The 13,866-nt window shown below is 35.8% G+C and overlaps 1 protein-coding gene across 5 annotated transcripts in view; it reads right to left on the reverse strand.

Annotated features, from left to right (window-relative positions):
* AGO3 (Argonaute 3) overlaps positions 1-13,866 on the reverse strand; it is a 154,182-nt gene that overhangs the window by 84,609 nt on the left and 55,707 nt on the right. For 4 of the 5 annotated variants that reach the window (XR_011442680.1, XM_070279617.1, XM_043209647.2 and 1 more), the window contains one exon: positions 5,406-6,811. The exons of the other annotated variant lie outside the window; for it this stretch is intronic. Coding sequence is in view for 3 of the 4 variants with exons in the window: in XM_070279617.1 (XP_070135718.1) it covers positions 5,406-6,811 (1,406 nt within the window). In the remaining variant the exon portion in view is untranslated. The remainder of the gene's footprint in view (positions 1-5,405; positions 6,812-13,866) is intronic. 5 annotated transcript variants of the gene reach the window in all.

Genomic DNA, 13,866 nt, shown 5'->3' on the forward strand with positions numbered 1-13,866 from the left:
GGTATAAAAATATTGTCGGAGTTGCAAAGAATAAATAAGTGCTTTCAAAGCAGCAACACAAATGGCTCGGAATTATTAAATGATTTGAAGTTGGCCATTCAATCATTGGAAAAGGGCATAGTTCCACCGGAAATAAATGTAGATTTGTTGGAGACAGAGGATATCGAAAGATATGTCCACGATGATCTTGCGCAAGAATATGAGTTTGAGAAACACATGAAGATAATGAAATTCAAAAAATCAAAATTTTTAGTTGAGCTTATTAAGGATGTAGTCTCATGTGTGAGGTTGAAAAAATCGATTTTTTTTTCACATGTTTCGATAGTATTATTTATTAAGAATGTACTGTTAAAGTTTCAAATAAAAATATCAAATAATGACAGAGATACAGCCCATAATCGAGAGCGCGCCTATACCGAAAAGTATGAGTTTCTCGGTAGCGTCCAAACTTTAAACGCGTTTTTCTCGGAACTACATTTTTGTGTGCGGCGCAGCTGATTCACAAAATTCTATGGTACCGATCTAGCTGAAATTTGGATATGTTGTTTTAAATAGTAACACCTCTGTCCCGTACTAGAATCATTTATTTTTAATGGTTAGTTTTTTTTTTATCATTAATTTAAGATAAATTTTTTAAATTTAAAAAAATTTTTTTTTTTGTGAGTTCGCCATTTTGTTGTTTATTGATGAAAATATTTCATTCTAGTACGGGACAGAGCCACAAGCTTACAAAACAACAATCTGTTCTAATTTTTTGTTTCGGATGACTCTAGCAGTCGAAATCACCTGCGCCAGGGACCTACCTTTTTTTTATATGCATATTTTGGCATGCTATAAAGTGTATTAAACTACATAAGATTAAATTAAACAAAATATTTTCAAATAGTTTATAGTGCCTATAAAAACATATGTGAAAATTGGAACGATCGCATTATTTTTTATTACAAAAAAATTTTTTTTGAAATAACCTCTAAAAAGAAGGCCGGAACATGAGACTACATCCTTAAGCAACTTAAGCAGAGGTAACTAGCCTTCATTTGACACCGTATAATTAAAACAAATATATTATTTTTAATTTAAGGCTTCCAGAAAACTATAAGATATTGAAGTAGATTGATATTTTTTCTGTGAACAATGTTTTGCGCCACAACAAAAAGGACATTATTCCAATATTGGAAGGCCTTAGTTGCTAAAATATAGGGAAGATTGAAAGCCAATACCAAAAAATTCATTTTGTAGATTGGATTAAAGGATCCAAAAAAAATTTTTGATTTAAGTCAATTCCTATAAGGATTCTGGACGCAACAACAGATTTGCAGATTTGGCCCACGTTGCCACTAATATTTTATCGTTGCCTTGGTCCAACGCCGAAGTAGAGCGTATATTTAGCCAAGTCAAAGTTGTCAAGTCAAGATTTGATGGGGAAATAAGGAGGAAAAGATATCTTTAATAGGTGGCCTATAAACCACAAATATAACACGGTTTAGTGTTATATTCGCCCTAATAAACATTTCCTACTAGGTCTCTTTAAAAGTTCCTCCAATTTTTTTTTGTCGTTCTGTGGTTTTGTTTGAAAACAAATCTTTATTTAACGATTTTAGAAAAACTCGTTCGGTTGGTGCTTATTTTTTGATGGGATAATAAATTTGTGGTGTGTCCGTTAATTTTGATTACTTTACAATGTGCATTTTGCTGAAGTAGCTTTCACCTCCGGGTAAAACTCTTTTGCCGAACTTATTTTTACCTAAGAGTGACCAAACATAAAATATCGGAAATATCAACTAAAAAAATATCAATAGCGACTATTTGTGCCAAAAAAATTGCACAATTTTTTTTTTTTTTTTTTTTTTAAGAGAAAATATATTGATATTTTGATATATTTCCGACATATATTTCCCTACTGAAAGGAGCGCGATGAAGAAGGTTGGTCTGAGCTTTGATTGATCTTTGTATATACATATGCGTGTCACACATTCACATTCACGGATTAGAGAGTTCAAATTTTCACAGTTTTAAAAGTATGAATGCTACTTTTGGAAAAATAATACGACATATTAAATTTAATAGGGATCGGTCGACTATATCCTATAGCTGCCATATAACTGAAAAATGGGAAATGACCCAACTTTCGTGTTTTTGAAGATAGAAAGCTGGAATTTAGTACAGATTATGTTTTTGATCAGTTAATCTGACCTTTCTTTTTCTTGAAGATAGAAATTTGGGACTTTTTTTTAGATTTGGTTTTGTAATGAATTGGTTATATTATGATATTCTCATAAGGATCGGCCAACTATATCCGATTCTTGCGATATATATCCGGTTTTAACTGCAAGGGTATTATCAGGCAGCAGCACGGCGTTTAATGTTGATGTTTAAATAATGTTAATGTAATGTTTAGTGTAGTGTTTATTTATTAGGCTTAAGTATGTTAAAGTAGCTTAGTTGATCGCAAGCAGTCTCTCTCGGGCGCTCGATTCACTAGCTTTCTTTAGAGAGTTTTAGCTCCGCAAATGTCTAGTAATGACTAGTCGGGCCGCCCTCTCTGTACTTCACTTGATTCTCTGCACACACCATAAGCGGATCTACATATCTGCTTCATCTGCATGCAGAAATGAGGGTTTTCCGTTCCCCAGATATGGCAGTTTTGCTTATTAACATAGCCGCCAGGATGGAAATGCGCCTCGACCGAGAATATGATTTTTCGTCCAAATCTAATTCGTTACTTTGGAAGTAAAATTTTACCATTTCCCAGCGTTGTTCGGTCGAGAAGCGTTCCATTTCGTGAAGCGGAGTTGATATACTGAACAACTATCAATATGCGACTGGCATATGTGGTGACGTTCTCGAAATAACTATTAGTTCAAAAAGTGACCGCTACGTGGCCTACCCTGTATGTGTAGCAGGAAAAAAAATAAGAGCAGATCATTGATCATTGAGCACTGAGCGAAACAAACGTAGTTTTTTATTTCATTTTTCATGAATTCAAAAGTTTGAATAGCCCATTGAATAAAGAAAGCTTTTTTAACAAAAGTTCTAAACAAATGAAAAACTACGCTTCCCTATCTATATTTATTATGGAGAAAACTTATTCCAACCCAATTTCTGAGAAAATTTTCAAATATACAATTTCTGCTGCTCACACAAGAAAAAACATCCTCCCCCCCCCCTTGAAAGAATAGTTCTCATATTCTCATTGAATGTTTTCTGTTTTTCAGTTTGAGCCCTGAGATTGAGTTTTTCAATATATAAAAAACAATAAAGAAAATAAAGAAACAATAAAAAACAAACCCTTGCAGTTAAAACCGAATATATATCGCAAACATCGGATATAGTTGGCCGATCCTTATGAGAATATGATAATATAACCCAAGTTATTACAATAAAAAAAACCTAAAAAAAAGCCCAAGCTTCTATCTACAAAAATACCAAAATTGCTATTTCTACCAAAAACCATTTCCGATTGTTCAGTTATATGGCTCTAAAATATAGTCAACCGATCGTTCTGAAATTTGGTTGGTTGGATCAACTGACCAAAAATAGGATCTTTACTAAGTTCCAGCTTTTTATTTTCAAATTCACGAAAGTTGGGTCATTTCCGATCTTAAAGTTATATAGCAGGATATAGTCGGCCGATTCTTATAAAATTTGGCATGTCGTATTATTTTGCCAAAAAAATTTTTCGTGTAAAATTCGAACTTTCTTACTTCAAAAACACCAAAGTTACATCATTTTCGATCAATTGGTTATATGGAAGTTATAGGATATAGTCGGCCGATTTCGGTCGTTCCGACTTATATACTGTGTGCAAAGTTTTAAGTCGATAGCTTTAAAACTGAGAGTCTAGTTTGTCCTAAAAATAAATTTAAGCTCAACACAAAAATATAAAAATTTAAGCTAATGTGTTTTAAATGAAAACAAGAATAGTACGGTAATCTTTTTTTGAGCTCAAATTTGTAAAAATAATTTACAAAGAAAAGTTTTATCTGTTGTCAAAACAAACAGTCGTGAAAAAACCTACGCACATTTTTTTTTAATTGTGAGAACCTCCACTCCAAGCTCACGGAGCTTTTGGCGCGTCAACAAAGATGTGTGTAGCCTGGCGTTGTCCTGATGGAAAACCATTCGGACTCTGTTCATCAAATATGGCCTGTTCTACATGATTGCTGCCGTTAAGCTCTCCAGTTGTTGGCAGTACAGCTTTGATTCGAGCGTACTGCATAGGAATCCCATCAAAATCAGAGAATAACCTTGAGATCCGCTTGAGAAACGGGTCGCTTTTGTTGCGATTCAGCAGTGATCTGCATGCGTCGATAAGGTCAAAGATGCTACTGCTGCTACTATGCCGATCTCTCGCGTCCAATTCAGCGATTTCGTCGTTATTTTCAACGACAGGGCCTTCCGGAGCTAATTTTCGATCACTCCTTCACCACAACAAACTATCGAAACTATATGATACTGTATGTATTTTTATGTGTGCAATTATTGAATGCGATAGCTTTAAAACTAAGAGACCAGCTTCGTAGAAACAGTCAGGCGGCGAGAAATATATGCTTATATTGACTTTGGAGATGATCCTGATCAAAAATATGTAAACTTTATAGGGCGGGAGATGTCTCCTTCACTGGGCAACACACTTTTTAAGCATCTATAATCTCTCTGCAGAGGAAATATTTTTATACGCGGTACTCATGGAGTACAAAGGTACATTGCAGTTCAAGTTTGTTTCAAAATTGAAACACGACCCCTCCAGACCCCACTAATTGCAAAATTCTGTAGCGCCAGTAAAGTTTTTTTGAAAAACTTTTGATGCGAATCTCTATCTCTATTGTTAGTAAATTTCTATATTGTTACAAGAAAAAAAAAAAAAATCCAGATTAAAATCCAATTTGGAAGGTTTTTTGAGAAGATATACCTACTTATATATACCTTTTCCCATACAAACGGGATACAATTTTGAACGCGTAAATTTTGAGTACTATAAGAGATAGAACTAACAGATTTTTATCTTGTGATCGTATGATATCCGCGCAGATCAAGTTTGTATCAGAATTTTGACACACCCACTCCCGCCCCCAAATCAGAAATCTCGTTGTAGCCCCAAATCTTGTTTCCCTCAAAAAAGTTTTTTGAAAATGTTATGCCAAACTATTCCAATGCCTAATCGGACCATTTTCGGAAAAGTCATATACTTCTTATTCGTAGGGGGCCTCGGTTGTTTTTTTTTTTGCCAAGAGCAAAAGTATGCAACAAAAAATGTGTTGCTCAGGTTAGTTACAGTGTGGGTAGAAGAGATAAGTACCAAGTATAATATAGTCGGGAAACTCGACTATAGCCGTCTATTTTATTATTAATTTTTTAAACTTATAATAAAAATGAATACAGTTAAAAGCATTTTGTTTTCTTACCTGTGATGGTATAGGAATTTCTGAACAGCAGATTTTTTTTATTGCTGAATAACGATCATCTCTAATGCTATGACAAATGCAAACTACAATTTGATCTTCTGTTGTAATGTTACGACGTAAGGATTGTACATACGAATCAATGCGATCGTGATCTATTGAGACCATAGTGGGTTTTGATACATTCATTCCAAGTGTTTTAGAACACAGTTTTATATTATCAAGTAAGTTATTTGCGGCTCTCGAATCATTTCTTAGATAAATTAATATCCACTTCTTTAAGTGAATAATTTTAAACATTTCGTTATTTACCGCATGCTTGGAAAATTCAGCATTTTTTCCTGCTGAAAATTCCGTTTTAGCAAAATAAATTTGTTCTAAGGGCATTTGTCGCCCTTTTAGAGAATCGTATGTTGTATTAAGGGAAAGTCCCCAACTTTTAAGTATATCTCGTGCTTCAGGCGTTTTTGTTACGTTTTCGAAAAATTTCTGCAAAGCCAACTGACGATGATTTGGAGACACTCTTGTAAAGGTAGCAATTTCGCGCATAAGTTTATTATCAGAGCGAACATCTTCTCGAAGTCCAGTAAGAAAACATAATTCAGGAATAAGGCAAAATTGGATTATTTCCTCGGGGTTTTCTCTTGATTTTTTGATGCTAAGAAGTAAAGGCTGATTAACGTCTTTAATGGAAATATTATGGTATTGTTTATAGTATTCCAAATAACTTATCGATCCACACTTGGATTCAAAATGGGACTTTGGATTTTGATCAAAGCAAATATCATTTATTTTGTAAGTACGATTGTTGTATCTTGTCAGGACAATATTTCCAACCAAGGTCTTTTTGACACAATCTTGGTACTGGCTTACGTTTTGTTGGTATATGTCAATTAGCATATCCAAAACAGTTTGTTGGCATAGTACTCGATGGGAGACGTCGCAGCATAACATTAGACCACCTTCGTACTGATCAACTGCAGTAACATATCCTGGCCAAACCTCTAGTTTAGCTAATGGAATTATTTTTGGCCGTGATGGGTCAAAGTGCTTCCGGTCAAATCGCACATATTTTAATGTTTTCATAATTCGGTCAAACAATATATTATACAAGTGCACACAATCCTTAACATTTTCTTTTTTTTTGAACAATATTCTTATCTCCACATCAAAATCTTTCGTTTTCGAAAAAAAAACCGTCATTTCATTTTGTAATAATATCGGTAGATATAAAGTATGACCATCAAAGGTTTTTGTGCCGCCCAATTTATCGTTATGTTCGTTTAAGTATTTCATTCTCAAATGAAGGGTGTCAATATTTGGAAAGAAGTGTACTTCATATTGAAAAACACCTTTTGTATCGTCTGTAGATAATTTTAAATAATTACAGGCCATGTTCACAGAAAAACCTGAAAAAAGATTACATGGACACATTATCTTTAATAAAAAGAAAACGAAACTTGAAATTTTTTAAGAATATGCATGGAAAAGTGTATTATGCTTAGGAGCCCTCTTTTAGCAGAGGACTTTGATATTCAGATATTTTAGTTACAAAAATATTTTTGTTTTACAAAAACCAAATAACATACGAAGTTTGATATAAGTATTTTGACACAACTTTTATTCTAAATCAGAGGTCGGCACCCCAATACATTGATATGATTTTACCGCATTAGTGTTAGTAACGAATAGCAGAAAGTAGAATGACGTTTCACACATTTATACTGTGTGTGTGTGGCAGAGCTCGGGCAGAGAAATTTCCTATGCCCCCGAGATAGGGCCGTGCCGACCTCTGTTCTAAATAAATCTAGAACGAGCTAAAAACAAAAAGAAAAAGCCAAATCCATCGCATCAGAAATTATTATATGCTGGCAGATGAGTGAGGGAAAAAGAGAATTCTGTTTTTAGAACGTAACATCTTTGGAACGATAAAAGTTTGAAACGCTTACATCGAACCAGTGTGAGAGTAAAGAGTACAGATCAGAAATATCTTCTACTATCTTTGCCCTTCAGCTCTGTTTTTGCTATGCATTTTCGCGTTTACTTTAATACTTACGCCTTCGTGCGAGCAGTACATGCATAAAAGCTTTACAAAGGTGCGTTCCCCCCTCACCAACAAGCTCGACGAAAAAAGTTTCCCATTTTGTGCCCTTGTGTCCCATTTATGTATTGCATAATCTTTGCTACCAGGTAGTCACGATCGGACACAGAAAATACAAGAATTGGTTTTGATTGAAACGTGGGGTCCGTCCTCTGGGGTTGAAAGGGGCAAAGCTTTGGAAAAAAAAGGTATCATCAGGATCAGATACGAAACATAAGTCTAAAATCCGACCTAACGAATTTCTAAAATAGTTAATTCGATCTAGGGACATGTCATGGTGCGTGATAAGTGATAATGATGGTAAGATATTGACATTAAACCACTTTAGTTCTGGGATATTAAAGTCATGCAGCGCCGCAATCGGACATAAAAGATGCCAGTATTTGGGCGGTTCGAACGAAGGAGGTATCAATTGGTGTTACTTGAAGTTGTGCCTCGGAGGATATATCGGACAATTGCTCTTTTATACTAAGAAATTTGTATGGCGTTCCAGCCCTTAGCGTAGCTCTGAGGATGTGGATCAATAAAAGAGGTTTCTTTACGCTTTGGTGAGTCACTAGCAGAGCTCGCAGAGTTAATCATTGATTTAGAGAAAACCAGTGATCAACTCTTTAAAACTGTTTTTAGCCTGTCTCATGTTGTCCTGAACAGCACGATAAGGGTTTAGCATTGCTTCACCCGCCGCAGGCCCTAACTCTCCACCCTCTTTTCGACTTTCGTTGCTTAGCAGCAGAAAAGCAATATCAAAAGTTTTTACACGCCGTCTGCTGCTGATTCGCTCTTCGCCGGCGATAGTTTGCTGCTTTTGCTTTCACTGCGACTTCTGTTTTTTTTCAGAAGCAGAAACAAAATCACATGAAATGAAGCTGTAGCTGTGCTTAAGTTGTTTAAATACTGGTTCCTGCAAACCGATGGATGATTTTTAGGGGAGCGGACAGCAACAAAGTGAGATGTTCTCTGGGGCCTGTCGCAAGAAATTTTTGAGTCCATTTTCGTTGTATGAAATGTGTACAGGCGTTATTTATATTTTCCATTTATCGCTTCATCTTTAGCGAGCTACCAAGATTTCACCCTGTAATCTCCGCAAAGCTTTACTTTTTCTTTCTCTCCTTTTGTAAAGTAGGTGTGACCTATGACCTATTGTCTTTGGTGTGGTTGGCCAGTTGCGCCGTATTTTACGAAATAATTGGGGCCTTAGCAAGAGGGCTGTTTGCACCATATATAATGGTCTCGTTGTGCCTGTCTAGCATATGGATCGTCTGTGTGGTGTGACCCAGTCTCGACCGTTAAAGCAAGAGCTAGAGTGCTGACTTGCCAGCACATATATACATATATATAGTAGTACATATGCATAGGCAAGCTAATCGTTAAACGTTTAATTGCGATCGTGAATTGAGTGTGTTAAGTTGCGAAATAATTGTTGTAAAATTGGAAGAGAAATGAATAAAAATATGCACCAATTTTTTAAATTCCATTTGGACGAGAATAAATCAATTTGTAATGTATTAAATTGTCCGGTAATCATTCCACAAATTTAAAGGGAGACATCTGAGTAACAGGCGAAAAAAGCGGATTTTGTGGAATTTTTTTTGGTCAAATGAAAAATTCAATCGAAAATTTGTAAATGAGGCTTTATTATAATATTTAAAGTACAATATTTATTCATAGGCCCTAATTTTTAAAAGGGGATTCATGGACGGAGAGCTAACGTCTTTAATTTTTGATGTAGAACAAAAATCAAGTTAGGTTAGTTTCTATACATCAACAGCTATCGACACACGTAAGATTTTTGCGATATATTGATTTTTTTCAAAATGGTGAGTGAAAAAGTTACCATTTTTACGAAAAAAAAAACGTCACAAAATTGTTATTAAAAAGTAATACAATACATACAAAACAAAAAAAATTGCATGTGTCGATAGAAAAAGGTATTTTGAATATACTGTCAAAATCTCAGATCGATAGGTTAAGAGTTGTTCGAGTTATCTTTCCTGCCGTCTAAAAAAATAAACGGTTTCGAGAAAAACGCGGTAAATTTTTTAAGTACTGTGGGATATACCTGTGAGACATCGCCGCAGAATGAAAAACATCGACACTTAGACACTTTTATTTTAAGACCCCAAAGAATTTTTTAAACGAAAAAAAAAATTTCGATTTTTTCAAAACTCTACTCATGTATGTCCCCCCTTAAATGGAATCTAAATGAATCTTGTTAACAAAAATATTTGAAAATAAAATTAAATTGTTCTATTAAACAAATGGTTTTATTTTATTTGTTTTTCGGTCAATCGGTCATTTGCTGACTCTCTTTGTGCGAGCGTTTCTCGTTCTCGAACGACCGAAATAAAAAGAGCTCAATGAAAAGCGCGCAACAGACAAAAAAAAAAAATGAAGACAGCAAAAGTATCTTGCTCAGAGCGAAACAAGAGAGTACGAACTTTGTTGTTCTCGCAATAAGAGCACAAGAAAAAAAAATGGTCGACTGTCATTTAGAAGCAGTTATTTAGTTTAATTCTTTAGACTATCTTTTATTAAAACGAAGGACACCTTTAGCCTTACTAACTGTTGTGGAAATATGGTCGGAGATTTTGGGTTTTGAGTCTGATACGATACCAAGATCATTAACCTGAGTTAATTTTTTCTAAGGAAATATCATAGAGAAAATACGTAGCCTAGAGAGGGCAAGAACGATAATAAGACATAAGTTTGCATTTTTATCCATTAAGTATTAAATCATTAGCTAAACACCATTTTTGAAAGTTTTCAAGGCCAGACTGAACAGAGCATTGGGCAGAGATGGATTTGTACTGAAGACAAAGCTTTACATAATTTGCATACATAAGAACTAGAGCGTGCGTTAAAGCAGGGGGCAAGTCATTTATAACAAGAAAGAAAAGCTAACTTCGGGCGGAGCCGAAGTTGATATACCCTTGCAGTTAAAACCGGATATATATCGCAAACATTGGATATAGTTGGCCGATCCTTATAAGAATATGATAATATAACCCAATTTATTATAATATAAAATCTAAAAAAAAGTCCCAAATTTCTATCTTCAAAAATAACTACTCCTGCTTACGTTTGAAAATTCCTCTGCGACCTCTGATCAGGCCATTGATCTATTGATCTATTCGCAGAATTTTTTCAAACAACTTATTCTCCTCCTAAATTGACTGATCAGCCTTACGCATATAACATTCAAGCAGCAAATCTTATTTTCTGTCCGTTTTTCTCTGAGAACAACTTATTATCTGGTCTTTTAAGGGTCAAACCCATTTATTCACCAGGCCCCGATGGAGTACCAGGCTGTGTGCTAAAATACTGTACCAGGGCTCTGTGCAAACCTCTTCAAAGACTTTTCAACTTATCTTTGGAAACCTCGATTTTTCCCCTTAAGTGGAAGGAATCATTCATTATTCCCCTACATAAAAAAGGGAAAAAGTCTGAGGCTGCCAATTACAGAGGCATCTCTAAGTTGTCGGCAATTCCAAAGTTATTTGAAAAATTAATTACCCCTACCTTGCAACACATATGCTCTTCGATTATCTCTCCCTGTCAGCATGGTCCCGGTCCCGGTCATGGACCCGTTACTGTGTACTCTTTTTATTAATGACTTATTCGAATAAGCCCTTACTTATTCGAACTCTCTAGTTCTTATGTATGCAGATGATGTAAAGCTTTGTCTTCAGTACAAATCCATCTCTGCCCAATGCAGTCTTCAGTCTGACCTTGATAACTTTCAAGAATGGTGTTTAGCTAATGATCTAATACATAACGGATCAAAATGCAAGCATATGTCTTTTTATCGTTCTTGCCCTCTGCAAGCTACGTATTCCATTAATGGGATTGCCTTAGAAAAATTAACCCAGGTTAATGATCTCGGCATCCTATTAGACATCAAACTTAAATTGGCCGACCATATTTCCTTAATGGTTAATAAGGCTAAAGGAGTCCTTGGTTTTATCAAAAGGTGGTCAAAAGAATTTAATGACCCCGATATAACCAAAACATTATTTATTTCCTTGGTCCGTCCTACACTAGAGTACGGTTCATGTGTCTGGAGTCCCCAATATGGAGTACATAAGGACCGCATAGAATCCGTACAAAACAACTTTTTAATATTTGCACTTAGAGGTCTATACTGGGATGCAAATCTTCAGCTTCCATCCTACAGTAGCAGACTTTTACTTATAAACTTACCTAGCTAACAAATCGTAGGACAATGCTCGGTGTAGTTTTTCTGTATAACCTTATTAACGGGGATGTAGATAGCCAGCATTTACTAACACGCTTAAATTTCAACATTCCTAATAGAAGGACTCGAAACTTTAGTCCTCTGTTCCTTAGCCGTTGTAGTTCGACATATGCACTGCATGACCCTTTTAGGGTATTATGTTCGAACTACAATGATCTCTACTCTATTACATCTCTTTCCTGTCCCTCTAATTTAAAATATAGAATTTTAAATTTCCTTACTAACTCCTCTTAGCTTAACAAATTTCAAATAGCTCAATATGCACTAACAAATCGTTTCTCGAGCGCCCCTCGGTCGTCTGGGCCTCTAAGCTTTGTGATGAATACAGGAGATGCTAGCTGATTCTCTCATTGATGCACAAGCCATTTCCAAATTATGAAAGAACGGTAAAACAAAAACAAAAAAATATTAAAGTTGGTATTTCTACCAGAAACCATTTCCGATCATTCAGTTATATGGCAGCTATAAGATATAGTCGGGCGATTGTTGGTAGCATGAATTGTTGGATGAAACTTGGTAGGTCGGATTAACTGATCAAAAATAGAATCTGTACTCAGTTCCAGCTTTCTATCTTCAAAAACACGAAAGTTGGGAAAGGATATAGTCGGCCGATCCTTATGAAATTGGGCATGTCGTAATGTTTTGCCAAATAGCTTTCACGTTAAATTTGAACTCTCTAACTCTAAAAACACCAAAGTTATACCATTTCCGATCAATCAGTTATATGGCAGCTATAAGATATAGTAAATTCCTTTATCAACCAGTAAATTCCTTATAATATCAAGAACCGATGAGACATCCTTTGCAGGAGTCTCCCCCTTTAATAATAAAAAAGTCATTGATATAACATGCGGGGGTGTAGTTGTCAGCTGTAAGAAGTTACGTAACGGAAATCTTCTCCTACAAACAAAAGACATTAATACTCCACATACCCGTATCAGCCTCAGAACACCGAACGCTAAACTACTCAAAGGGTATAATATACTCCAACGATCTGCGAGGTATTGAAATAGAAGAGATCCTCGAAAACCTAAAAAGCCAAAAAGTGACCGCAGTTAGGAAAATGATGAAGACCCTTATAGGAGAGCCAACCGAAACTGGACTAATAACCCTAACATTTGAAAAATTAGACCTACCGGATTACATATATGTTGAATCATGATCGTTGTTGTTGTTGTTGTCTTCCATTGTGGCGCAACGAGTTTCAGCCTTGTACACACTTCAAGTTCTGGTACGCAACTGCCTGCGTCTAATTCTTTACCTACTGTGGATACTACTGAACCTCGATCGGCGACAGCGACACACGCTGTCGCCTCGCTACAACGATACTTTTTAAAAGCGACAACATCCTAGCAACGGTCGCCTGCCAACGGTTACCTGGCAACCACACACTCACACCGCACGAGGCTGATGCCATATTATCACTCTGGTGAAATACCCGAAAATGTGTACACATACATTCGCAACCACGCAGTTTCAATGCGCCGACATATATATAGGATATGAAAGAGTTCAAGTTCGCCCTTATATACCAGCCCCAATCCGATGTAACAACTGCTAGGTCACCTCCAAAAATTCTGCAAAAATACAGAGACCTGCTTTATATGCGAGCGTGGTACATGCTGCATTAACTGCACCGAAAAAAATATGCCGGACAATAAACACCATCCCAGAGACAGAAACTGCTTTTTTTCTTACCCATAATGAAGTACAAACCCTCCAAAAAGCAAACACCAACATCCAACACCAAATGGGCCTGGTCCATCTACAGGAAGAGAAACCAGCATGACAGATCCCTTTATGCATCGGTAGCAAGCTCAACGCAAAACAACATACCAAACCCACATCAATTATCACAGAATACCTCTTCGACATCAGCATCAACCTCCATCCTCCCACCGGTAGTAAAAGACACCGGCAGACCCATTATAGAATATGACGACAAGGATGATGAAAATATGGTAATAGACTCAAGCGACGAAAATATCAGTAAGGATAGGACAATAGTAAATTAAATGTTCTCCTTAGAAACATAAGCAAAAGAACCAAAAGAAATCTAATTAACAAAGAAAAATCTAACAACACTATTGTAACAAGATCTAAGTTTA

The sequence above is a fragment of the Drosophila bipectinata genome, chromosome 3L (genome assembly GCF_030179905.1).
Source record: "Drosophila bipectinata strain 14024-0381.07 chromosome 3L, DbipHiC1v2, whole genome shotgun sequence".
In the NCBI taxonomy this organism is placed as follows: domain Eukaryota; kingdom Metazoa; phylum Arthropoda; class Insecta; order Diptera; family Drosophilidae; genus Drosophila; species Drosophila bipectinata.